Below are 24,267 nucleotides of genomic sequence, written 5' to 3' on the forward strand. Positions count from 1 at the left end.
ATGGCTCGTGCCCCTCTGCGAAATGTCACCTGCAGGCAATGAGCTAAGTCTAGGAATTAAGAGGACAGCTGCAGCAATTTTAATAGAAATTTGATGTTGCCGAAACACTGAAGCAGCAACCAGTTCCGGTTTCTCTTTATTTTTAAAATTTTTAAATTTTTCAGCGATTCATCGTGTGTGTGTGTGTGTGTGTGTGTGTGTGTTTTAAGTAGTGATCTGCCCCAGACTGGGGAAAAACAATTTGGTTCTTCATATCTCTAGTTTGAAAAGCACTGAGCTTGATAAGACTAAAGTCATCTTAAAACCAGTAAAAATCCAATTGAGGAGCGAGGGAAAACTATCTAATCGGCGCTGCTTGCAAAAATCAGCCACAAATCCCACTCAGGATGTTTGGGCAGCATTTCCTTTATTGTTTCAGGACAGAAGCCCCAGTCCCCCTCCCACTGCCCTACCCTCCACCCCCCACCCCCAGCTCAGACGCCTAGTCTGGGGTTTGAAATTCATGCCCCCGTCCCCATCCCGCGCCTGGAGCTCAGCCAAGCGCAGCGCCCCCCGCGGACGCTTCCGGGAGGCGCGGTCTGCCGCTTCCCGTAGCGCAGGCCGAAGGAGTTCCAGTTGTAGGCGGACAGGTCCTTCTCCCGCTGAACCAGCACCGCGCCCCGCGGGGCGGGGATCAGGCGGCTGCGGGGGGCGCACAGGCCTGGCCGCTGGGGCCCCGCGGCACTCTCGGGAGGAGGGCACAGCGAGGCCCCCCGCGAGTTGGGCTGGGCCCCGGCGGGCTTTCTCTCCGCGCATCGCGGGCTCTGCTCCCACGGGGCCAGGAGGGCCTGGGATCCGAGCCGCTGGCCTAGGGCAGAACCACAGGGAGAGGTTGAGGTGAGGCCAGGAGAGAAGGCTTTGGACCACCTGCTCCCACCCCTAGCCTGTGCTTCCCTCTCGTAGTTCCTGGTCCCTTTCGTTCCTGGACCTCTAGGAAGCCCAGAGCCCAATGCAGACCATCTTAGCCGCCCCCCCCCCCCCCACCCCGGGGGTTAGGTCACTGGCTCCTCTTTCAACATAGCTTTGGTTTCAAATGGTTGCCAGAATGATCTTAAATGTCTTTTGTATTAAATCACTTCCTTTTCGGAAGCAAACAGGGTAGAGCTTGGAAATAAGCCTGCAGTATTTGTTGGACACTCAAGTTGGGCATTTCTTGGCTCACTGCCTGGCCCTCTGTCCTGTCTCTGTCTCAGGCTCCCCCACTGGTCTGAGCTCCTTGGGGCGGGTGGGAGCTGTGTTTGTTCAGTTGTCTCTCTGAGTGCTTGAAACAGCGATCTGCGCCTGCACGTAGTAGGGCTTCAAATGCTTGTTAAATATATAAGAGCAAATGAAAAGTCTGTAGTTAACAAAAACAAGGGTAGAGCTAAGACCACTGTGCCCCACACCTCTCCCCCAGTTAGTGTGACCCCCTAATAAGCTGCATACGGGCTCAGTGAAGAATGAGAAATTATCTGGGTCACCTTCACCTGCTCACCCCTGCCTCCCCAGATATAATCTCTTCCCTTCACACTGAGGGCTAACAAGGCTAATTAGGAAGGCACTTCACATGCAAGGCTTGTTAAATTCAATGTAATTTTTGGCAGTAAAATAGTGCAACTAGCTCTGAGTAGACAGGAACCCCAGCCAATTGTGGCACGAGATTAGTGGAAATGAGGCCTGGTGTGTGAGTGGGTGTGTTGGGGGGGGTAGTTGGCTTTGAGCCCTGCTCCTCAATGTCTTGGCATACTTTGGAGGAGAGGAGTGTGGGCGTGGTTCAGAGTTAATGCTAATCTTCCTAGAAGGCCCCTCCCGCCTTGCTTAGGGCCTGGCTGAGGCAGGGAGGGATGATGGCTTTCTTCCCAGTGACACCCATCATCCCTGCAGTAGGATTACTGCTCAGGCTACTGTGTGTGGCCTCACTTAGAGCCACTTGCCAAAAAGAGTCAACAGGTCAACGTCCCTGGGGGGGAAGCAGTGAGGTTATTCTCTGGGGGAGCCTCCCTCACCCAGAAAGAACACGTGGATCCCAGGAGAGAAGACACGGTTGGCCAAGGGCACCCACGCCATCTTCTCTTTGCTCTGGGATATCTTATGGGCGCAGTGGTATCACACGTGTACAGGGGATGCTCCAAGTTCCATGGCTAGAGAACTACCACAGGCCAGAGAGGCCAAGCCGCATCTCATGTGCCCAGGAAACTGACCACCAAGCAGTGTTAAACCCACAACTCCTGTTCCGGGGACTAGCTCATGCCGCTCACAGGCCCGCTCTTGGCAGTTCCTGCACCTGCAGGGCTGTTGCAGCATTTGATTGACTTCCGGGGGTTTCTTTGCCTCTTTGGGCCTCCGTTTCTCCAGCTAATCAGTTGCACAGTGAACTCATAAGGTTGACAGATATTAACGATCTGTCCTTTTGCTTAGGTCTTTTTCCCCCCCCCAAATTCCCCATACAGGGTCTGAGATCACTGATCAGAAAAGCTTGCATAGTACATTCCTTCCCAATGGATCTGCTCAGACAGGTGGTTGGCATAGAGCAGAGAACACACGTGAGGAGGAGCTCAGTGGTTGACCCGGGTCAGCCTTCGGATGCCCATAACAGCAGTAAGACATCCCTTGCTTGCAAGATTGATGCGGCCCCTAAATGAATGGCATGTGCTAGTCTTAGGTTCTCATTAGAGGCAGCGTTTAAGTCACATTGATAGACTAGCCTTAATCTGAGAACCATGGTAACTCTTACTTTACGACAACTCATGTGCACCCCCACCCCCATCCCCACCCTGCCCCGCCCTTCTTCCCAGACCACGCATACCTGTAGATAGAGGATTCTCCATGGGTGCCACCTTTTCAAATGTCTCCCTGAAGGAGGTGGCACAGAGGAAAAGCATCAGCTGCCAAGAAACCAGCGAGTTCATCCTGGTGAGAAGACAGGACCTGGCAGCGCCCTGAGGCTGAGATAGAAGGAAGGAGGGGAGACTAAGTCAGGCGCAGGGCATGGGCAGGGTGCTGCCCAGTGTGAAGAGGAAAGCCCTGGAGGCCGGGGGGCGGGGGGTGTGTGTGTGGCACCCAGGAGGGAGGGGTGAAGCGAAGCAGGGCAAGGAGTTTCACTGAGTGGAGGGCACTGAGGTCCAGACATCCTCTGGAGCCTGGGAGCTCCCCGCCGGGTTCCGCAGAAACCCTCCACTTCCTGGGCCCAACTCTCCCGTTAGACTGCAACTTCCCGAACCTGGCCCAGTTCCCTCCTGCTGCAGCAGAGACTTTCTTCTTTTCCTTTTCCAAGAAGAAAAGTAAGAAAGAGGCAATCATCTCATTATCTCTCATAACCCTTCGCAGACCTGAGGACTGTCATTAAATTGTCTTATTGCCTGTAATACAGGGAAGAGAAAAAACTTTCCCTGATGTATCAGGTCAGTGCCACCTTTTTCTAGTCTTTGTGGGCTCCAAGAGGATATGCACTCAATTGACCTCGTGGTTTTGGCTGCTGGGGTGGGGGCTGCGTACCCTGACCCACACTTCACCCCCTTTGCCTTTACCCTCTCAGCCTCCCACCCCCACCCCAGCTCTTGCAGCCCCCAAGTTGAATTTCTGTTTCAAAAAGTCATGGGGGGGGGGAGGGGCGCCTGAGTGGCTCAGTTGATTAAACATCCAACTCTTGGTTTCAGCTCAAGTCATGATCTTATGGTTTGTGAGATTGAGCCCTGCATTGATGCAGCTTGGAGCCTGCTTGGGATTCTGTCTCCCTATCTCTCTGCCCCTCCCCTGCTTGTGCTCTCTTTCTCAAAATAAATACTCATTAAAAAAAAAAAAAAAGTCATCAGCACTTTGGTATTGTCCAACAAGCATGATTAAAGACAAACTAATGGGGAGGCAGGTCAAAGGGATGGACAAAAAAGGTGTCCACTGGAGCCACTGTGGTTCAGGGGGGCAAGTGGGAGGGGCAAGGCTATCAATGGCGCCCATCAGCTGCTAAAGAATGGTTGCTTAGCATCATCAACCCCTTTGTTCTTGCCCCCACCCCCATCCCCCACCCTGCAGCCTCCAGGATCTGGACACGGGGCAGATAGGAAGACTCCTGAAATGGGATCAAGAACACTCAAACCTGAGGCGCCTGGGTGGCTCAGTTGAGTGTCCAATTTCGGCTCAGGTCATGATCTCGCAGTTCATGAATTTGAGCCCTGTGTAGGGCTCTGTGCTGACAGCTCAGAGCCTGGAGCCTGCTTCTGATTCTGTGTCTCCCCGTCTCTCTGCCCCTTCCCTGCTCATGCTCTGTCTCTTTCAAAAATAAATAAACATTAAAAGAAAACACATTCAAACCTGGCTCCAGCTCTGCCCCCCTCCCTGTGGGATGTAAGTCACCCCCATTTCAGGACCATTTTGCCTCTCTGTGAAGTAAGAGCATTGCATCAGACTGGACACCAACTGTCCCCTCAGTCGCTTTTCCTTGCAGACTTTGATGCTGTGACACTCTGAAATCCAGACAAGTTTTCTGCACCTGCTTTAAGCCCTGGGTGGGTATGGAGGAGAGGCAGGATCAGTTCATTAGAGCAGTGTCAACCATTTCTTTTGTGGCTTCAGACCATGGATGCACACAGCCCAGGTTAGTTCAGAGATCATTCCTGAACTAGGTGCTGTGCTAGGTGCTAGGGGTGCACAGGTGTGCTAAGACACAGGGTGCTTGTTCCCAGCTCCTCCCCCAAGAACCTAGCTCAAGAAGTTGAGTTGTCTTAGCTGACCACTTCAAAATAACACCAGAAATGACAGGCTGGCGGCATGTGGGTACCCAGGGAGCTGTGGGGGCTTATCCTGGATGGGGGGCAGGCGGGTTTGCCACAGGGGGTGGCACCACGGCTGTTTCTGAGCACTGGTCAGCTGCGTGAATACAGGATTAAGGAAGGCATTTCCATCAGGGGGCGCTGGAGCTGGCCAGCAGGGGCCGGGCGTGGAGGGGACCACAGGTCCTCGACAGAGCTTCCCTGGAGAGACAGACTGTCTGTGGTGAGGCTGGAGAAGGGGCACGGGGCGGGGGCCTTCATCCCAGTGTAGGCTGACCCTGAGGGGGGAATGCGTGTGTGTTGCATTTCAGATGAAGCATTCCGGCTGCTATGCGCAGGCAGTGTGGTGAGTGGGGAAGGTGAGGGGTGGGCAGGCGTATGGTTAGAAGGCTAGTGTACCTTCTTCCAAGCTCCTGGCACCCCGTAGCGCCTCCTCCCCATTATAGATACCACTGTGACAGGTGAGCATGCCCACGTACCGCCTCCCCCCCCAGCACAGGGGTATTGAGCACATTCCCCTCCCCCCCCCCCCCCCCCCCCCCCCCAGGCAGCACAGGGGCATTGAACATAGTAGAGTTGAATTGTTTGGAAAAGAACCATCAGCTTTCACAGGGCCTGGAGAGGTTGACCTGCTGTAGGCAATTTCTGTGCCCCCACCACAGGCTATGTACCTAATCAGTAAAAGATTCCAGGTGTGGTGGGAAAGCTTTTGAAGCGAGGTGGCTTCCTTCCTGGGGTGACCCCCGGTTCTTGGTGCAGGTGGCTAGCAGGGTGCAAAGGGGCTCTTGGGTTAGGCTTGTACTTGCCACCCGGAAGTTGGGAGAGCTGCTCGGAGGAGACCTGTGGAGCCCATGAGCCCTGAGGGCTTCCCTAGCTCCCTCCAAAAGCTCCCGTGGCCTCTCATCCCAGCCAGAACTCTCTCACTGTTCCTATTCCTTCCACTGTAAGGGATCCCCAAGGTCCTGGTTTCATAAATTTGAGTCAGGGTATTCACTGACTAATCCCAGAATAATCTGGCCAACCTGATAATCAGGAAAGATCAGCATCCCCTTGCCTGTCTGGGCTACAACTGTCGTTCTTGGAACTAAATTCCTGTTCCCACCTCTGGAGCCTCCCTGGGGCTAGGCAGACCCCTCTCCACGTGTGGATGCCCCCGGGCACCTACCTTGGCTCTGTCCAGCCGGGTGGCAGCTCCGTGGGTCTCCGGGTGCTTCTTGGGTTGATGAACACGCACAGAGAGGGGAGCTGGGCTCCAGGGCTCACCCTCATCAGTGCCCTGATCGCGTCCCTTTTATAAAGCCTGGGGTGACGTCTCGTCTCCAGGCATAGGCCCACCTCTGCCTCCTCCCCGCCCTCAGACCCCTCAGAGAGTACAGCGTTTGCTGTCTCCCACTGTCTGGCTCTCAGCACTGAAAGCAGCCTCTTTGTCCCCCTCCAGAAGCCCTCCAAGGCTGGCTTTCTGATTCCCACTCTTCCTTCCATCCTCCTCACCCCCTACACCCCAGACCCACTCAGCTGGAGACCCATTATGCCCCAAATGACATGGAAATGGACTATGTGAGGGGGAGGGGGGGACCCTGCCCTCTAGACAGGAAGTACAAGCACACCCAGTGTGAAGGAGCAGGAGAAAGGGGGCGGAAGAGAGAAACTCTAGAAGGTGAGCATACCTGGGAAGTGCCAAGGGAATCCAGATGGGTGATTTGCAGGTACAGCATCTGAAGATGCTGCTCGTGGGCTCCCCTCCACACCTCGCCATCCCATGGCTTTGTAATCGCCGTGTTTGGAGGCAGCGACAGGGCTCCCTTTTGCACCCTGAGCATCTACTCCAGTGCTCGGTGTAGACACAGCGGGCCCTCATGGATATTTACTAGATGTATGCATTTACATCTATGTAGATGCATTTACATCTACATCTATGTATGCAAATGCATCTATGTATTTACTAGATGTGTGCATTGCAAGGGACTCTGGTCTCCATCCTGGGCCTGCAAGAACGCTCTTTACCCTTGGCCGAGGGGCTCCCCAGGACAGAGAACATCCCTTCTATCAGGCTCGGGCTCTCTGAAGGCAGGGGCTATGTCTCCGCCCTCAGACGAGAAGCTCTCTGAGCCCAGGTGCTACCTGGAGGGTGTGCCATGCAGGCAGCCGCCTAATTAATGGTTGAGTAGCATTTCCCACCAGCACGCAGGTTGATACCCATCACTGGTCTAATGCCTACTGCTAACAGGGGTTTACAGACATATTATCTCACTCATTAGGGCCATTAACCACAAGGATAAAAATGATAGGCTACGAGAGCAGGCCTGCCCCTCGCTCAGTGGAATGCTGTATGTGTCGGCCTGCCCTGAGTCAGGGACTGGACTTGACAGGCTAGAGACAGTGACTCTGAGTCTCAGACACACTCACAGCCTGGGGATTTAATCTTCGCTCTCCTCCCATAAATACAGGGCAGGATGTAATACCAGCCCCAGTCTGACCGCGGTGGGGCCCCGGATCTCTGTCCGCAGCCATGTCAACAGCCTTTTGAGTTGACTTGGAATCTGAGGTCAGTCATTCAACTCTGTTCTTCCTTCTGGACTTGGAGAGGGCTGGGGATGATGGGGAGATGAGTCACTGCAGGGTGGAGGCAGCCCCCACTTCCTTTCCAGCCCCCTCAACCAATGATCCAAGTTCAAGGAGCTCGTCTCTGCTGTTCAGACCATTGAGCTGGTGCCTTGAAGCCTCCGGAACAGCTGTGGGAGCCAAGAATCATTACTTCAGACAAAGAGTGAGCAGCACACTCTATATCTAGGTTATTGTGGAGCGGGCCTTGAGAGCTGGGCCTTGAGTACAGATCGGGAGAGGGGGTCACGGGGATGAGCCAGCTGGCTGTAGGGCCTCCCTAAGCTTCTCAGCTCCTGTTCTGTCAGAAAATATGCTTTAGAGAAAGGGAGGGGCAGGGGCTGGGGACCGCTGCCCCCTGTGTGCCTCCAGGAGAGGACAGGATCAGCCACCAGCTTCTGTTGTCACTGGCTGTCACACATCCTCTCCATGCCTGGGGCCCAGACTCAGCCAGCTCCCCAGAAATCTCTGGCACTTTCTGGCTGGGTCACCTAGACTCTCTGAATCTGTTTCTTTGGCTCTAATAAGGAGCTATGAATAGCCACTTGCCTCAATACCTACGCCTTAGGCACAATGCTCCCGGGTGCCCTCTCCTCATCTGCTCTTGTCAAATGGAGAAGGTGTGGGGACGGGGAGAGGAGTTGAGGGGAAAGGGGCTTGAGGGGAGACAGGAAGGCTCCATTGCACTGGGGCAGCAGTCTCACCAGGGCCCCTCACCCCAAGGCATCATCACCAAGCCACATGCATAATCTACTTACCGCACTCAGGAAGGGGATGTCAGAGGCATTGCCCAGGAAGCCAAAGACGACAGGAAAAAAGCCCCTAGGAGCAGAGGTGGGGGGAGGGGTCAGCGATGGCCTGGGGCAAATTCCTCAACTTCTCTGAATCTCAGTTCCCAGCTGTAAATGAGGTTAATAATAGTATCTACACCATAGGGCCTTCCGCAAAGAAATGTTCAAGAAGTGTTTGTTTGGGGGCACCTGGGCGGCTCGGTTGTTTAAGCATCCGGTGCGGGTCGCGATCTCACGGTCGGTGAGTTTGAGCCCCGTGTTGGGCTCTGCGCTGAGAAAGCGTGAAGCCTGCTTAGGATTCTCTCCCTCCCATTAAAAAAAAATTTTTTTTTAAGAAAAGAAGCGTTTAGGGGCGCCTGGGTGGCGCAGTCGGTTAAGCGTCCGACTTCAGCCAGGTCACGATCTCGCGGTCCGTGAGTTCGAGCCCCGCGTCGGGCTCTGGGCTGATGGCTCGGAGCCTGGAGCCTGTTTCCGATTCTGTGTCTCCCTCTCTCTCTGCTCCTCCCCCGTTCATGCTCTGTCTCTCTCTGTCCCCCCCCAAAAAAAAGAAAAGAAAAGAAGCGTTTGTATCATTGTTACGGTCTTCTCCCTGGACTGGGTGGGTGCTGCCTGCTTCAGATTTCCTGGGCCCCCGCATGGGTAGCTGCTGGCGGCCGTGCTCATGGGTGTTTTTCCTGGTGCCTCAGCGTGGTGCCCACGTGTGGAGCCACCCTTTGCCCTTGGCTTCCCCACTCTTGTCAAACACACCCTGGCAAGGTCTGGCTGGGCACATGTGCACCATCGTTCAAAGGGCTTGGAAACACTGAGGTTGGCGTGGGGGGGAGCCCTGTGTGTGTGGAGAGGCGAGGGGGTTAGACATTTGAGTGCTGGCTGAGCTATTTCCTCTCCCGGGGCCTCATTTCCCCGCGGCTCACCGATATCTCTGACGTCCCTTAGAGCTCTGATTTTGGTTTTCTCGCCCCCCCAATGCTGTTGCCAGGGGTCTTTGTCAAGGTTTACGTTTGGTTGGAGCTACTGAATCTGCAGTGGCCCCACTCACCCTTCTAATCCCTCAATAAATGGTCACTGTCGTCAGAATTTTTCTTCTCGACTAGGTTGCGAGGTCCTCGGGAAGTTTCTCCCTGTTGAGTGCCACATCCCCCCACCTAGCTCAGTATTTGGCACGCAGTAGGTACTTTTTGTGTTTTTGACTATTTGAATAAGCGGCTGTTTGAATAGTGACATGTCTGGATGTTAAACAAGTGGGTGGCAGAGCGCGTGTGAGAAAATTTAGTTTCTCGAAGCCACATTATACGATGTCTAGGAGGTCTGGGCCATTCAGGCTAATCAAAGTGTTTTCAAGGCTGCACTGGGCAAACGGAGGGCTTTATGAGAAGTCGGGGTCCTGGCCCCGGCTCCTTCCGGTGAGTGCATAAGCCATGCTTCTTCCAGCCCGTCTTCTCCATCCCACCACTGTCCTCCAGTGTCCCAGAGACAATAGGCATCCTCCCTCTCTAGCCCCACCTTCCCGACATCCTTTCCTTTCTTCTCCTTAAGCACCCCCCAGTCTCCTCTTAAAGCTTGCCTGTCCCCACAGCCTGTCTCAGGACAGGCCCTCCCTGCCGTGCACACCTCCCTGGCCTTGGCAGTGGCCACACATCTTCGCTGACTTCCACCCCACCTTTCAGCAGGCCAGGCTGACACTGGACAGGCCGAAGGACATGAGGCCAGCAGCCAGGGATGCCTGGATCAAGTCCAGATCCTCTGCATACTTTGTGTGAGACCTCCGGCGGGTGGGGGGAGGGGGGGGCAGCCTCTCAGATCTGGTTTCCTCATCTGCAGAGAGCAATCCTGCAGTGGGTTGTAAAGACGATAAAGTGAGGTGACGACTGTGAACGTGCTAGGGCCATATGAGGGGCCAGGCAAATGCTAGTTCACTGCCCCTCCTCCCTGCTGGATTCTTCAAGTTGAAGGCAGGCCCTGTGTCTCCTCCTTAAGGGCAGGCCTAGGGCCGGGCACACAGCAGGTGCTCAATGTTTGCAGGTGGATGGGCCAATCCCTCCAATTTGTCCTTCGTCCTACGGTTGGAGGGAACTTCCAAGTGCCTGCCTGATGCCCATCTGCCTTTTCAGTCCTTCTGTGGCTCCCATCCGCAGGATAGCATCCCTGTGTCTGCATACCCTGTCGGTCGTGCTGGCCAAACCTGGCAGGGTGATCTCAGCTGCTCAGCGGCCCTGGTGGGCTCATCCAGGGGAAAGAGACCCGCACTCACTTGAAGAGGCTAAGGAATCCATAGGTTTCCAGGAACATGCCCAGAAGGGGCCAGCGCAGGAGCACAATGACCACACCCCCCAGGAAGAAGCTGGTCCCTTTGAGCTTGTGCCTCTGGAAGAAGAAGGAAAAGGTCTTCCTCAGGCCGATGATGAGCAAGAGGCCAGTCAGGAATAGCAGCTGCGGGGGAGGGAGGGAGAGAAGCATGAGAGCCAACACACCAACACCCCCCGCCCCCCACCAACGGGGAGTCGGGGGCCAGGCCTGGGGCAGGACTTGCCTCTTCAGGAAGAGTTCTGTTAGGAGCAGAACCGCCCCAAGACAGGAGGATGGACAAGGAGGACTTTGAAGGTCTCCATCCGTTCACCCAATTCAACCCAACTTCTTGGCTCCCAATCACTTTTTCATATCTGACTTTATTTCTTGTCACACCAACACTTCCCGGGGAAGACGGCATAGACAGAGTCTCTCCGTTTTACGGAGGTGAACACTGAGGCAGCCATACCCAGCCATAGCCAGCCATCAGGGCTCCACTGTCTGGCCCTGTCACTATCTTCAGCTTGGCTCCTAATGGTCCCTTAGGAGTGCCCAGGTGTCCATCAGATTTAACTCTCTGGCTTTCTTCCAGCATGTTCCATGCCTTTCCTCCCCTTCCTCATACCTTTTCTCTTGCTGTTCCTTCTGCCTCCATACCCATTGCCTTTCCAAATTCCTTTTCGTCCCTCTCCAGCTGGATATGCTTTCTTCCTCCAGACATCTTGTTCTACATTAAGTGTACTTATCTTATTGCGACTTTATGGCTGCCCCTGCCTTCCTTCCCAGTCACGGACGTTCACGTTATGTCCCTATCCCTAGACAGGGGCGTTCCACTGGCAGGGACAGCAGCCCATTCATCTTGGTACCTGCAGGGCCTCACCCAGAGCTTTGGCATGAGAATCCACGTCGTCGGATTCTCCGCGCCCAGCAGACCTCGCTGCCCACCCCCGGCCACCCTCACCGGCCCAGGCTTGATGGTGCAGACCCCTGGATGGGCACAATCTGAATGAACTTGGGGCCCATCTTCCTGGCAATTGAGACCTCAGGTAGGTTGGTGGCGGAGGGTACACAGGCTTGGGGACTCACATTTCCGAAGGCCAGGAGCACCGAATCAAAGTACAGGAGTATTCCAAAGAGGATGAAGAAGAGTCCGAAGCCGGTGGTGCCCACACCAATTTCTGCAATGGGCAAGGAGGATGGGGTGGGATGGGCTCTGGGGAGCAGGTTGGGATGCTGGAAGTTTCCCCCACTGCTACTGGACGGTGGGGGATGGGGCGGCTCCATTTCCACCCAGGAATCTCAGCTTCCGTGCTCACGGGGAATGATGGGACGGGAAGGGAAAGGAAGGGCAGGCACGGGTTTATGTTTCGCCCCTGCACACTCCTGATCCGTTCCGTGCGCTGTGGCATTCTGTCCTCACCATGGGTCTGTGAGGCGGCTAGTGCTACCCTCGCTGCCTTTTGTATTTTCAGCTTCCCCTTGTTTACAAATGCTACATTGTCTACACGATGGTCAGGGTTGGTTGGGTCCCTCCGGTCCTGTCCTCCTGCAGCCGGGAGCTGCTGATGCCCAACGCACACCCAGGCAGAAGGGCACCACTGACCACTCACCACCACCAGCCCCAAAAAGCTTAGAACCGCCCGGCTGTCCTGCTCGATTTCTCAAGAGGCCTGCCCTCCTGGATTATTCTTCATACTGTCCGCTTCCTCCTCTAACTGCCCCATCCGCAGCTTTCAGGTGGCGACCTCTCATACTTAATTGGAAAAATAGAAGAATGTGCTCAGTGCTCACCTGGGAGTCTGCAACCTGGCCAACACCTGCTGCCCCACTCTGCACCCTCCCTCCTGCCACAGCACCTTGGGTGGCCCACCACACGCCCCTCAGCTTCCTCTAGCGTCAGTCCCGCGACTGGGCAGTTCTGTGCCAGGTTCTGGACCCACACCGCCAGCACCCCACCCCGGTTTGTAGTGTGTGTTTTTGCTTCGTGTCCCAGGGCAACCTTTGAAGCTGCAGGCGTTTGCTGAGGGCCAGTGAGCACAGCACAGAAGGGCAGGATATTAAGGCGCCCCTTGTTTGGTCAAGGGGCTACATCTCTGACATTTTGATATATCTTCCAGATCGCTCCCCTCAGGAGGAGTTGTCACAAGAGCAGGATATGAAGTTCCCCTTTTCCCGAAACCCTCTCCAGCCCACAGAATTGTTCATTTTACTTATCTCTGCCACTCTGAGAGTCCACCAGTGACCATTCACTGCGCGGCTTCATTTCTAAATGGAATTAAACTGTCATTTTCAAAGGTGATGAAATACACAGACAATTCAGCATCTTCGCCATTTCTACGCACACGCCCAGGGGCGTGAAGTACCTTCACCGTGTTCTGCAACGGTCACCGCCAGCCACCTCCCGGGCTTTCCATCTGTCACAACTGAAACTCTGTCCTCATTGAACACTAACTCCCCGTTCTCCAGTCCCTCTCAGCCCCCGGCAACCTCCACTCTATTTTCTAGTTCTGGGAGTCTAACTAGGTGGCCTCTATGGGAAGTCATACAGGGTTTTCACGTGACTGGCTTATTTCACTTGGCATAATGGCCTCAAGGTTCATTCAGGCTGCAGCCCTCGTCGGAATGTCCCTCTTGTTTAAGGCTGAGTGGTAGTTCATTGTACGGATGTAACACAGGTTGTTTATCTACTCATCTGTGGGTGGAACTTGGGTGGTTGCCACCTTTTGGCTACTGGGAATAATGGTGGTGTGACCATGGGTGAACAAAGATCTCTTCGAGACTCTGCCTCCATTTCTTCTGGGGTATATACCCAGCAGTGGGTTTATAGATGATGCTAGATGATAGGGTAGTTCTGTTTGTAAGGTTTTGAGGGAGCGCCACACTGTTTTCCACAGCAGCTGCATTTGACATTCCCAGTACGAGGGTCCAAGGGTTCCAATTTCTATGCATCCTCACCAACACTTGTTATTTTCTGTTTTGTTTTGTTTTGTCTTCTTTTTGATAACATCCATCTTAATGAGTGGGAGGTGGTATCTCGTTGTGGTTTGGTTGGCATTTTCCTGACGATTGGTGATCGTGAACATCTTTTCTTTTTTAAACGAATTAATTTTTGAGAGGCAGAGAGAGAGAGAGAGAGAGAGAGAGAGAGAGAGAATGATCAGGAGCAGGGTAGAGTGAGAGGGAGAGAGAATCCCAAGCAGGTTCCGTGCTGTCAGCACGGAGCCTGGCACGGGGCTCAAACTCACCAACCATGAGATCATGACCTGAGCTGGAATCAAGAGTCAGACGCCTAACTGACCGAGCTGCCCAGGCGCCCCTTGAACATCTTTTCATGTGCTTGTTGGCCGTTTGTAGATCTTCTTTAGAGAAATGTCCATTCAGGTCCTTTGCCCATTTTAACAGGTTGGAGTTGTTGTTGTTGAGTTGTAGGAGTTCTTTATATATGCTGGATATTAACCCCTCATCAGACATATGGTTTGCAAATATTTCTCCCATAGGAGAAATCACTCTGTTGATTGTGTCCTTTGATGCAGGGAAGTTTTCAATCTTGATACACTCCAATTTAACTACTTTTTCCTTGGTTGCCTATATTTTTGGTATTATATCCAAGAAATCATTGTCAATTTCAGTGTTGTGAAGCATTTCTCCTAAGTTTTCTTTAAGGGCTTTATAGTTTTAGCTCTTACTTTGAGTTAAGATAAACTTTGAGTTAATTCTTGCAGATGGTATAAAGTACAGATTCAACTTCATTCTTTTGCACATGGATGTCCAGTTTGCCCAACATCGTTTGTTGAAAAGACTGTCATTTCCTCACTGAATGGTCTTGTCACCCTTGTTGAAAATCACTTGACCTCTATACCTGGGTTTACTTCTGGGCTCTCTGTTCTATCCCTTTGGTTTATGTGTCCGTTTCTATGCTAGTCCCACACTGTTCTGATCACTGTAGCTTTCTAAAAGTTTTGAAACCAGGAAGTGTGAGACCTCCAATTCTGTTCTTTTTTAAGATTGCTTTCGCTATTTGAGATCCCTGAAGGTTCCATATGCATTTTAGGATGGATTTTTCTGTTTCCACAAAAAACACCATTGGGATTTTGATAGAGATCACACTGAATCCGTAGACTGCTTTGGGTAGTATTGGCATCTTAACAATATTAAATCCTCCAACCCATAAACAGAAGATGTCTATTTATTTGTGTCTTAAAACTTCCATCAGCAACACTCAGTATTTTTCAGTAAGACTTTTGCCTCCTTGGTTAAGTTTGTTCCTAAGTATTTATTCTTTTTTAAAAAAATTCTTAAGTGTTTATTTATTTTTGAAGGAGAGAGAGGGAGGACAGGAGGGAGAGGGGGAGAGAAGGAGAGAGAGAGAGAGAGACAGAGAGAGAGATAATGTGAGCAGGGAAGGGGCAGAGAGAGAGAGGGAGACACAGAATCTGAACCAGGCTCCAGGCTCTGAGCCATAAGCACAGAGCCCAACAAGGGTCTTGAACCCATGAACCACGCGATCATGGCCTGCTGAAGTTGGATGCTTAACCAACTGAGCCACCTAGGCGCCCTGTAATTTTCTTCTATTTGATGGTATTATAAATGGAACCGCGTTGCATCCTTTGAAAAAATTACTGGTGATGTGACACTTCAAGTTTACACTGTAGTTCTGCGACATACTTTATCTATTTCATATATTTAGAATGCCTTCTTTTCTTTTTATTGTAAATTATGTGGCAGATGGGGATATGGCAAGACTGTCTTTCTCAACGACAACATGTGTAACTTTATTTAAAATGGCTTCATTTTTAGGAGCACCTGCCTGGCTCAGGTGGGAAGGGCATAGAACTTGATCCTGGGGTCATGAGTTTGAGCCCCAAGTTGGGTATAGAGGTTACTGAAAAAATAAACTTTAAAAAATGGCTTAATTTTTTAGAAATTGAAGGTGGCTTAATTTTTTAAAAGTGTATTTATTTTGAGAGAGAGAGGGCATGCACATGTGCAAGTGGGGGAGGGGAGAGAGAGAGAGAGAGAGAGAGAGAGAGAGAGAGAGAGAGAGAATTCCAAGCAGGCTCTGTGCTGTCAGCACAGAACCTGATGTGGGGCTCAAACCCACAGACCGTGAAATCATGACTTGAGCCGAAATCAAGAGCTGGACGCTTAACTGGCTGAGCCACCCAGATGTCCCTTAATTTTTTTTTTTTAAAGAAACATAAAGGTAATTTTTAAAGGGAAAAATTTTACTGGACTTGCTAACTAACATCTTAGAATGGGTCCCTATAATACCTATGAAATTTGCATTACTGCCATACTTTTAGAGATAGTTATAAAATGTTGTTAAAAGTCTGTTATAAAATGTTGTTAAGAGTCTGGTTGTTTCGAGGCAGAACTGTAAAAACAAAACAAAAACAAAGTCTTTGAGACTAGACTTATTGGCTACGTTCTGTTTACAAGGGAAAGAAAATCAAACAACGCTATCATCATCAGGTCATTTTTCATAATCTGTTACCATAGTGAACTTAAGAGGAGTAGGGTCAGGTTCAGTATAGAAATAAGGCCAAAGGACTTCTTTAAAAGAATCATTAGGGGCGCCTGGGTGGCGCAGTCGGTTAAGCGTCCGACTTCAGCCAGGTCACGATCTCGCGGTCCGTGAGTTCGAGCCCCGCGTCAGGCTCTGGGCTGATGGCTCGGAGCCTGGAGCCTGTTTCCGATTCTGTGTCTCCCTCTCTCTCTGCCCCTCCCCCGTTCATGCTCTGTCTCTCTCTGTCCCAAAAATAAATGAAAAACGTTGAAAAAAAAAAAATTAAAAAAAAAAAAAAAAAAAAAGAATCATTAAACATAGAGATAAGAGGAGGGATGTCTGGCCGGCTCCGTGAGTAGAGCATGTGACTCTTGATCTCGGGGTTGTGAGTTTGAGCCCCACGTTGGGGGCAGAGATTACTTTAAAATACAAACGAGACCAAAACCTCATTTAACTCACGGTACAGAAAAAAATGCCAGTCTCACTGGGTCTCCCATTTGGCAGAGCTGGATTTTGTGAGGACCCAAGGCAACATCCTCTCTCTCGACACATCCAGCTGCCCAGAATGCATCTCCTACTAGCGGCCGATTCCTTCCGTTTCTGACAAACCTCGGTGACGTATAGGCACTTGTCTCCTACCATTAAAATGTCATTGATTCCAATTCTGATGATACACCCTTCCCTTCCATCTCCTTTAGTAGACGTTTTTGTATAGAAGTGGTGTGAATATCTTATCGGGTTTTCATTTTGTTGTGTTAAAATATCCGTATGTCCATCCTGCGAACACTTAAGAAGACCCTCTCACTCACTTTGCAGACACAGCATAAGTTTCTTGAATTCACACTATGTTCTCCCCGCTCCTGCAACAATGATTTACTGGCCTGGAGAGTTATCACTTTTCCAACTTGTTCCATGTCTTTCCTCAAGAGCTGGTATAGGCAAGCGAGGTGGCCGAGGGGGCGGGAGATGGGGCATGTCACCGGGAGTGACAGAAGTACCTGCAGCCAACGTCCTCATGAGCCACACAGATGGGGCAGCGCTCCCCCTGCTGGGGACCAGCCAGAGTTGATGTTTCTTCAATCACTTGATTTAGGTGGTGTCCCCCTAAATCAAGCGGGCCCCCCCACCCCCACCCACTACAAAGTTACTCTCCAGCCCCCCACCCCGACCCTGCCAGGATGCCCTCCTCACCCTGCCCTGGTGGCACCCTCTCCCTCCCAGCTGACAGCTTTAAGACTAAATCAGGACTAGGAATAGGAAGGAGGGAAACGAGAAGAGAAAGAGCCTTTCTTCACTTTCAAAATTAACCAACAGCGATTCCTAGTGAAAACTGCTAACACTCATGACCACCCTGGGCCAGGCACAGTCTAAGCACTTCACACATATTCACTCACTCACTCACATATATTCACACGCATTCACTCATTCATTCATTTTCATCGCTGCCTATGAAGTGGGTTATATAGGAAACCCTACTGCGCTGTTGGCCCCACGTCACAAACAGAATAGAAACGCGGAGAGGCTGAGTCACTTGCCCAGCAGTACGCAGCCAGTAGCGGGCAGAACCAACGTCTGCCCCCAGTCGTCTGGCTCTAGAAGATGTGCCTTTAACCAACCCGTCCGGTCCGCTTCTGCCCCCAGACCCCTCCACAGGAGTGGCTCTTGCTCCGGCCATCCATGATGTCCCTGTTCCCAGATCCGACAGCCATCCATCCAGGTGGGTGTCGGCCCTCATCTGTCAGTGGTTGGCCACTCCCTTCTCAAAACACCCTCCCTTGGCTTCCGTGACACCTGTTCTCGCTTCTCATCCTGCTGTTCCGACCACTGCTGTCCCAGTCTCCTTTGCCAGCTCCTCCTTCTCTCTCTTCCTCTTGGGGTTTCAGTTGCTCGGGGCTTCAGCCCGAGCTCGCTTCGCTTTTCATTCTATTTCACATGCATGCCCACGTCTTTAAATATCACTTGTGTGCTGACAGCATCGATATTTCTCTTTCCGGCCCATGCCTCTCTTTGAGCTGCCAAACTCACACTCAGCTGCTGGCTTGGCATCCCAGCTTGGCGCTCTCCCTCCAGGGCCTCTGGAACTCCACAGGTCCAGGCGGAGCTACAGGGCTTCCTTCCTTGGTTTTCCCCAAATGAATAAAAATGTCCCCCCCCCCCCCCCGCCCCAGCCAGCAGCTTGAGGCAGAAGCCCGAGAGCCATGCCGAGACTCCCTCACTGCTCTCGCCATCCCTCCTGTTCGGCCCACAGCTAAGTTTTACTGCTTCTTCTTGCCTAAGGTATCTTGAAAGGGGTGCCTTTCCCTCCACCTTTACCGCTAAATTCCAAGCCACCATCATCTCTTTCCTGGACTGCTACAACACTCTCCAGTTTGTCCCCTACTTCAGTCCCCCGCTTCTCGGCCCTTCCCCACACAGCACTCAGGGGCCTTAGAAAGCATACAGCCCAATCATATTAGTGCACCGCTCGGGACCCTTCGTGGCTTCCCACTGGGCTTAGGCTACAAGTGTCCCCTGAGCCACACCTTGGCTTACAGGCTCTGCATGGTGCAGTCTCCACTTGCCTGTTCATCTTCCTCCTGCCACCATCCCCCTTGCCTATCATACTCTAACCACATTACCCTTCCTCCCTTGCTCCCTCTCCCCCCTTCTTCCCTCCCTTCCTTCCTCTCTTCTTTCCTTCCTTCCTCCCTCCCTCTTTCTTCTTTTCCTCCCTCCCCCCTCCTTCTTCTCTTCTTCCCTTCCTACCTCCCCCTCCTTCTTCCCTTCCTTCCTCCCTCCCTTCTTTCCTTTCTTCCTCCTTTTCTCCCTTCTCCCCTCCCTTCCTCCCTCCCTGACCCCTCCTTCTTCCATTCGTCTCTTATTCTTTTCCTTCCTTCCTTCCTTCCTTCCTTCCTTCCTTCCTTCCTTCCTTCCTTCCCTTTTCATCACTGTGTCTCTGAGCCTTCCTTCCTCAAGGCCTTTGTATATAGGCTTCCTCCCACATTATCTGCCTAAGGCATACGTATCCTTTAAGTCTTAAGGTTCCGGAGGGAAACCTGGTCCACTCACCATTACCTGACCTAAATCTGGTTCCCTCATCTCTCTCTCTCTCTCATTGCGGACTTCCCACACTTTGGTTTAATAAAATGTTGGCTTGCCACCAGACTCAGGGGTCAGCTCCCTTCTCTATTTTTATTCCCTAAGTCAGCAGTTCTCAACTCAAGGGATGGACGGGCAGGGGTGATTTTGTTCCCCAGGGGACATTTGGCAATGTCTGCGCACATTTTTCAGGGTCACAATGGGAGGAGGACATACCAGCAGCAAGGACAGACCCGCACGACAAAGAATTGTCCTGCCCCCAAATGTCAGTAGTGGGGAAGCGGAGAAACTGTGCCCTAGGCGACCTCATGCACTCGTGGTCTTAAATACCGTCTATATGCTGGCAACTCCCAAATGTCTCAAACTCGGCGCTCAACCTTGAACTCCAGACTCCTATACCTGACTGCCTGTTTGACAGCTTACCTGGATGTCTACTAACATAGCAAACCCGACATGTCCAAAACCCAAATCGACCCACCTAATCATTAGCTCAGGCTGAAAATACTGGTGGGATTCTCGACTTCTTTCTCTCATGCCCACATCAAGCCCACCAGCAAATCCTTCCAGCAGTTTCCTCAAAGCTGACCCAGCCTTTACCACTTTCCACCACTTCACTGCTACCACCCTCATGGCTTCACCATCTCTCACCTCGGAACTGTCCCCCTATGGCTGACCGCACACCTCCACAGTCTGTTTGCAATCCGGCACCCGGAGCGATCTTTTAAAAATGTACATAAATTATACACTGGAGTATTACTCGGCAATCAAAAAAGAAGGAAATCGTGCCATTTGCAACCACGTGGCTGGAACTAGAGGGTATTACCCGAAGCAAAATTAGTCAGAGGCAGACAAATATCACACGACTTCACTCATAGGAGGAATTTAAGAGACAAAACAGATGAACATAAGGGAAGGGAAGCAAAAATCATATAAAAACAAGGAGGGGGACGAAACAGAAGAGACTCTTAAATATGGAGAACAAACAAGGGCTTGTGGGGGGGGATGGGCTAAATGGGTAAAGGGCACTAAGGAATCTACTCCTGAAATCGTTGTTGCACGGTATGCTAATTTGGATGTAAATTAAAAATATAAAATTAAGATAAATTTACACAAATTGGGGCGCCTGGGTGGCTCAGCTGGTTAAGCATCCAACTTCGGCTCAGGTCATGATTTCGCGGTTAGTGGGGTTGGGCCCCGCGTCCGTCTCTGTGCTGACAGCCTGGAGCCTGGAGCCTGCTTCAGATTCTGTGTCTCCCTCTCTCTCTGCCCCTCCTCTGCTCACACTCTGTCTGTCTCTCTCTCAAAAATAAATAAACATTTAAAAAAAAATTTTTTAAAGGGTGCCTGGGTGGCTCAGTTGGTTGAACGACTTCCGCTCAGGTCATGATCTCACGGTTCGTGGGTTCGAGCCCTACGTCAGGCTCTATGCTGAACGCTTGTTCAGAGCCTGGACCCTGCTTCGGATTCTGTGTCTCCTTCTCTCTCTGCCCCTCCCCCACTCACACTCTGTCTCACTGTCTCTCAAAAATAAATAACTGTAAACAATTTTTTTAAAATAATAAAAATAATAAAAATGTCCATAAATTGGGGTACCTGGGTAGCTCAGTCGGTTGAGCGACCGACTTCAGCTCAGGTCATGATCTCTCGGTTTGTGAGTTTGAGCCCTGCATAGGGCTGGGCTCTGTGCTGACAACTCAGAGCCTAGAGCCTGCTTCAGATTCTGTGTCTCCGTCTCCCTCTGCCCCTTCCCAGCTGGCACTCTTTCTCAAAAATAAGTAAATCTTTAAAAAAAACCTTAAAAAAAATAAAAATGTACCTATATCATATCACTCACTCCTTTGTACAAAACCCTCCAGTCATTTCCCATCGTGTAGAGATAAAACCAAACTTCTTACACAGCCTCATTGTTCGGTGACCTCCCAGACCTAAACTCCTCCCACCCTCCCCTTTACTCACTTTGCTGCAGCCACACCACACACTAAGTATGCTAATGCCTCAGGGCCTTTGCACCAGCTATTCCCTCTCCTGGAAAAATTTCCCCTCCAGATCATTGCATAGCTTTGCTTCCTTGCTTCTCTGTATAAAAGGAAGCCTTCCCTAACCACGCTATACAATGCAGTAACCCCTCCTACCTCACTCTCTCTAGCCTCCCTACTCTATTTTATTTTTGTCCAGAGGACCCATCACCATCTGATATACTACATACTTATTTCTTGATCTGTTAATTCCCTGTTTCCCCACCCTAGCTTGTAAGCAGGAAAAGGTCTGTTCCATTTCAGTATACTATTGTATACTCTATGCCCAACACAATGCTTGGCACAGAGTGGGGACGAATTTGTTCAGTGAATGAATATTATCTCCAGTTCACAGATGAGATCCTGGGCTCAGAGGCTTTAAATCACAGTTCTCCCTGCCCCTCCCACACCTGTGGACTATCTCCCTTCCCTCTCCCTGCAAAGGAAGAGAAGGATATTTAGGAGTGGGGCACCTGGGTGGCTCAGTCGGTTAAGCTTGGGATTTCAGCTCAGGTCGTGATCTTGTGATTTGTGAGTTCAAGCCTCGCGTGGGGCTGTCAGCACAGAGTCCGTTTTGGATCCTCTGTTCCCCTCTCTCCCTGCCCCTCCTCCACTCATTCTCTCTCTCTGTCTCGAAATAAATAAACTTAAAAACAACCATATCTAGGAGTGATGGTATGGTAATTTGGGGACAGGCGTGGAGTTTAGTTTTTGGTAAGAAGAAACCCAAGGTGGAGTGCCTGGCTGGCTGAGTCTGTGGAGCGGGCGACTCTTGATCTCGGGGTCATGAGTTCGAGCCCCACGTTTGGTAGAGTTGACTTCAAAAAATTAAAAAAAGAGAATCATGAAATTTAGAAGAAGAAGCGTGCCAAGACCACAGGAGACGCTGAGAGTTTGTGGGGAAAATGTCTGAATGGGCAGAGGCCTCCTGAGTCCCCCTTGGCGGCATCCCGGGTCTAAGAACCATGATGGGAAAGGGAACAGCGCGGGGAGGTGAACTTGCCGGCACCCCCCCCCCCCCCCCCAGGCACCAACCTCTGGCTACGCGGGGGTCCTGAGCAACTCTCCCCCCACGGGGAGGCAGAGGAGCCACACCCGGTCCTGGCCCCGCTGCCCGGAGGATGCCAGCACAGCACCTGCCGGCCTCCGGCTCCAGAGGTCGCCTTGCCTGCTGCCCAGAGAGAGATCCTGGCTGGGAGGGGCGGCGTCTCCCTCCGCCCCAGGCTGGATCCTCCCTTCCAGCCCAGCCCCCTCCACGGCACCGGCTCCCCCACTCACTCTGCCATTCGGTGATGGAGATCATGCCGCAGGCTGCCTGGGGGGCCTTCCGGGTCGAAGCTGCCAAGGGGAGAGGAGCAGGGAGGACCGCGCTTGTGCGTGCTCCAGGCAAGCTGACCCTTGGGAAATTGTGAAACGGGCCTCTGGTAAATCATTAACTCCCTCCGCTCTCCAAACCCCACCTCTCCCCCATCCCCACCCAAACGGCTGCTTAAAGTCGCAGGCTCCCTTCTTCTGGATCTTCCCAGAGGACACCAGCCCTGGGCACACGCTCCGCCCACCTGGCGAAGGCAACTCCCACCTGGCCCCGCCAACGCCCCCCACTCCCGCGCCCTGAGGCTGAGTGTAACTGCTTCCAAGTCCTCCGCAGAACTCAGACTGTAGAGTGGACTGGGATCTCGGGCTCCCCGGGTTCCTTGCCTGGCTTGGTGGGGGTGTGGCAAGAGTTGGAATCCGCGTTTCTCTTCGGAAAAGTATTCAATTCATCGTGCCTGTGAAGTCCGCTTGCTTGGCGCTAGTACCCATGCTAGACGCTAGGGGGCGGCAAGCCACTGGGTAAAACCTGTTGCCGGCAGTCTCTGGGCGAGCCGGGTTGGGTTACAGCAAGGGCAAAAACGCCCCAGAGGAGTTAGACACAAAAGGCTTCGACCTCCTTTTCCCCAGCGGTGTCCAGCGTGGGACAGTGAGGTTGAGCCAGGGAGGATGAAAGATGAATTTGTGCTTGGGGTAGGGCTGGACGATTTCAGAAGCCTAGTTCTGAAAGTCCACCCACCAGCTGTGTAGACATGGGTCATCCTTCCCTCCCTCTGTGGGCCTGTAAAAAGAGGGGCAGATAGTTCTTAACATCCTTTCTGCCACCGTAGAGCCGTGGCTCTCAACCCATGAGCCAGCATCCCCTTTGTAATGTCCCCTCTATCCTGAAATGAAGTTCATAGACGATAGGAGCAATCTACACACATCATTTTTAAAATTTTTTTTTCAACGTTTTTTGTTTATTTTGGGGACAGAGAGAGACAGAGCATGAACGGGGGAGGGGCAGAGAGAGAGGGAGACACAGAATCGGAAACAGGCTCCAGGCTCCGAGCCGTCAGCCCAGAGCCTGACGCGGGGCTCGAACTCACGGACCGCGAGATCGTGACCTGGCTGAAGTCGGACGCTTAACCGACTGCGCCACCCAGGCGCCCCTACACACATCATTTTTAAAAACACAAATAAAACTATGTAAAGAAGGGAAAAATCATAATAAAGCACGATGTCTCTCAATATATTAATGTTCAGGCAAGATTTAATGAAGCCATAAGTGAAACAGGCAGATTGCTTGCACCTACTTATAATAAATACACTTAAATTTAAGAGAAATAGAAGACCAGAGAGTCATTATATACAAAACAAAATAAAAATAAAATCACCCTCTCCACCCACAAGAAAATGTGAGAGTAGTAGGAAATGAACAAAAGAATAAAACCCGTTAGGTAAATTACAACAAATGGAGTGTACTTACATATAAAAAGAGAAAGAGGGAAATAGCCTTAATTGAAAGAGGGATAACATAGCAAGGCAGAGTGGAGACAATGAGGAGGCGCGATGTGAATGCAAATGAACCGGGTCTTCTGTGTGTATTGTTAAAATAGCTCCCGGTGCTCTGGCGGGAACGGAGTAAGTGCGGGCATGTCACAGACACACAGATCTCTGTCTTGAAATGCTGTCGCACGTTGAGGGAGAATTCAGTCTAGAATTTGCGCCTTGGAGGTCATGTATTTCCAATAGGCAATGGGGAATGGAGGCTAGATTGGAAAGGGACTTGGGGGTACAAATGCCTGAGGACAATTGCATGTGGGCCCCCGGGACAGGGGGCGGGGAAAGCTAGAGAAAAAACAGCATCCCCAAACATTACCACACCGAATCCATACAACTTAGGTGTCCATCCT

At 51.7% G+C, this 24,267-nt stretch overlaps 2 protein-coding genes across 3 annotated transcripts; both read right to left on the minus strand.

Moving 5' to 3' along the window:
* Window positions 1-389: 389 nt before the first annotated feature.
* On the minus strand, window positions 390-7,081 carry KISS1 (KiSS-1 metastasis suppressor). Its single transcript, XM_058700642.1, has 3 exons — window positions 5,950-7,081; window positions 2,825-2,963; window positions 390-847 (listed from the first exon to the last, which is right to left on the minus strand). The coding sequence occupies exons 2-3, from the start codon at window positions 2,925-2,927 to the stop codon at window positions 501-503; spliced, it is 450 nt and encodes a 149-aa protein (XP_058556625.1). The 5' UTR covers window positions 2,928-2,963; window positions 5,950-7,081; the 3' UTR covers window positions 390-500.
* Window positions 7,082-7,181: 100 nt separating this feature from the next.
* GOLT1A (golgi transport 1A) lies at window positions 7,182-22,490 on the minus strand. Of its 2 annotated transcripts, none has more exons than XM_058700644.1 (5): window positions 22,340-22,490; window positions 11,549-11,640; window positions 10,428-10,540; window positions 8,144-8,207; window positions 7,182-7,516 (listed from the first exon to the last, which is right to left on the minus strand). In XM_058700644.1, exons 1-5 carry the CDS (start codon window positions 22,362-22,364, stop codon window positions 7,478-7,480), a joined length of 333 nt encoding a protein of 110 aa, XP_058556627.1. In that variant the 5' UTR covers window positions 22,365-22,490; the 3' UTR covers window positions 7,182-7,477. The 2 variants fall into 2 exon arrangements, with proteins under 2 accessions (XP_058556627.1, XP_058556626.1); XM_058700643.1 differs by having other exon boundaries at window positions 10,428-10,606; window positions 22,340-22,487.
* Window positions 22,491-24,267: the final 1,777 nt, after the last annotated feature.

This window comes from Neofelis nebulosa, chromosome 15 (assembly GCF_028018385.1).
Source record: "Neofelis nebulosa isolate mNeoNeb1 chromosome 15, mNeoNeb1.pri, whole genome shotgun sequence".
Classification (NCBI taxonomy): domain Eukaryota; kingdom Metazoa; phylum Chordata; class Mammalia; order Carnivora; family Felidae; genus Neofelis; species Neofelis nebulosa.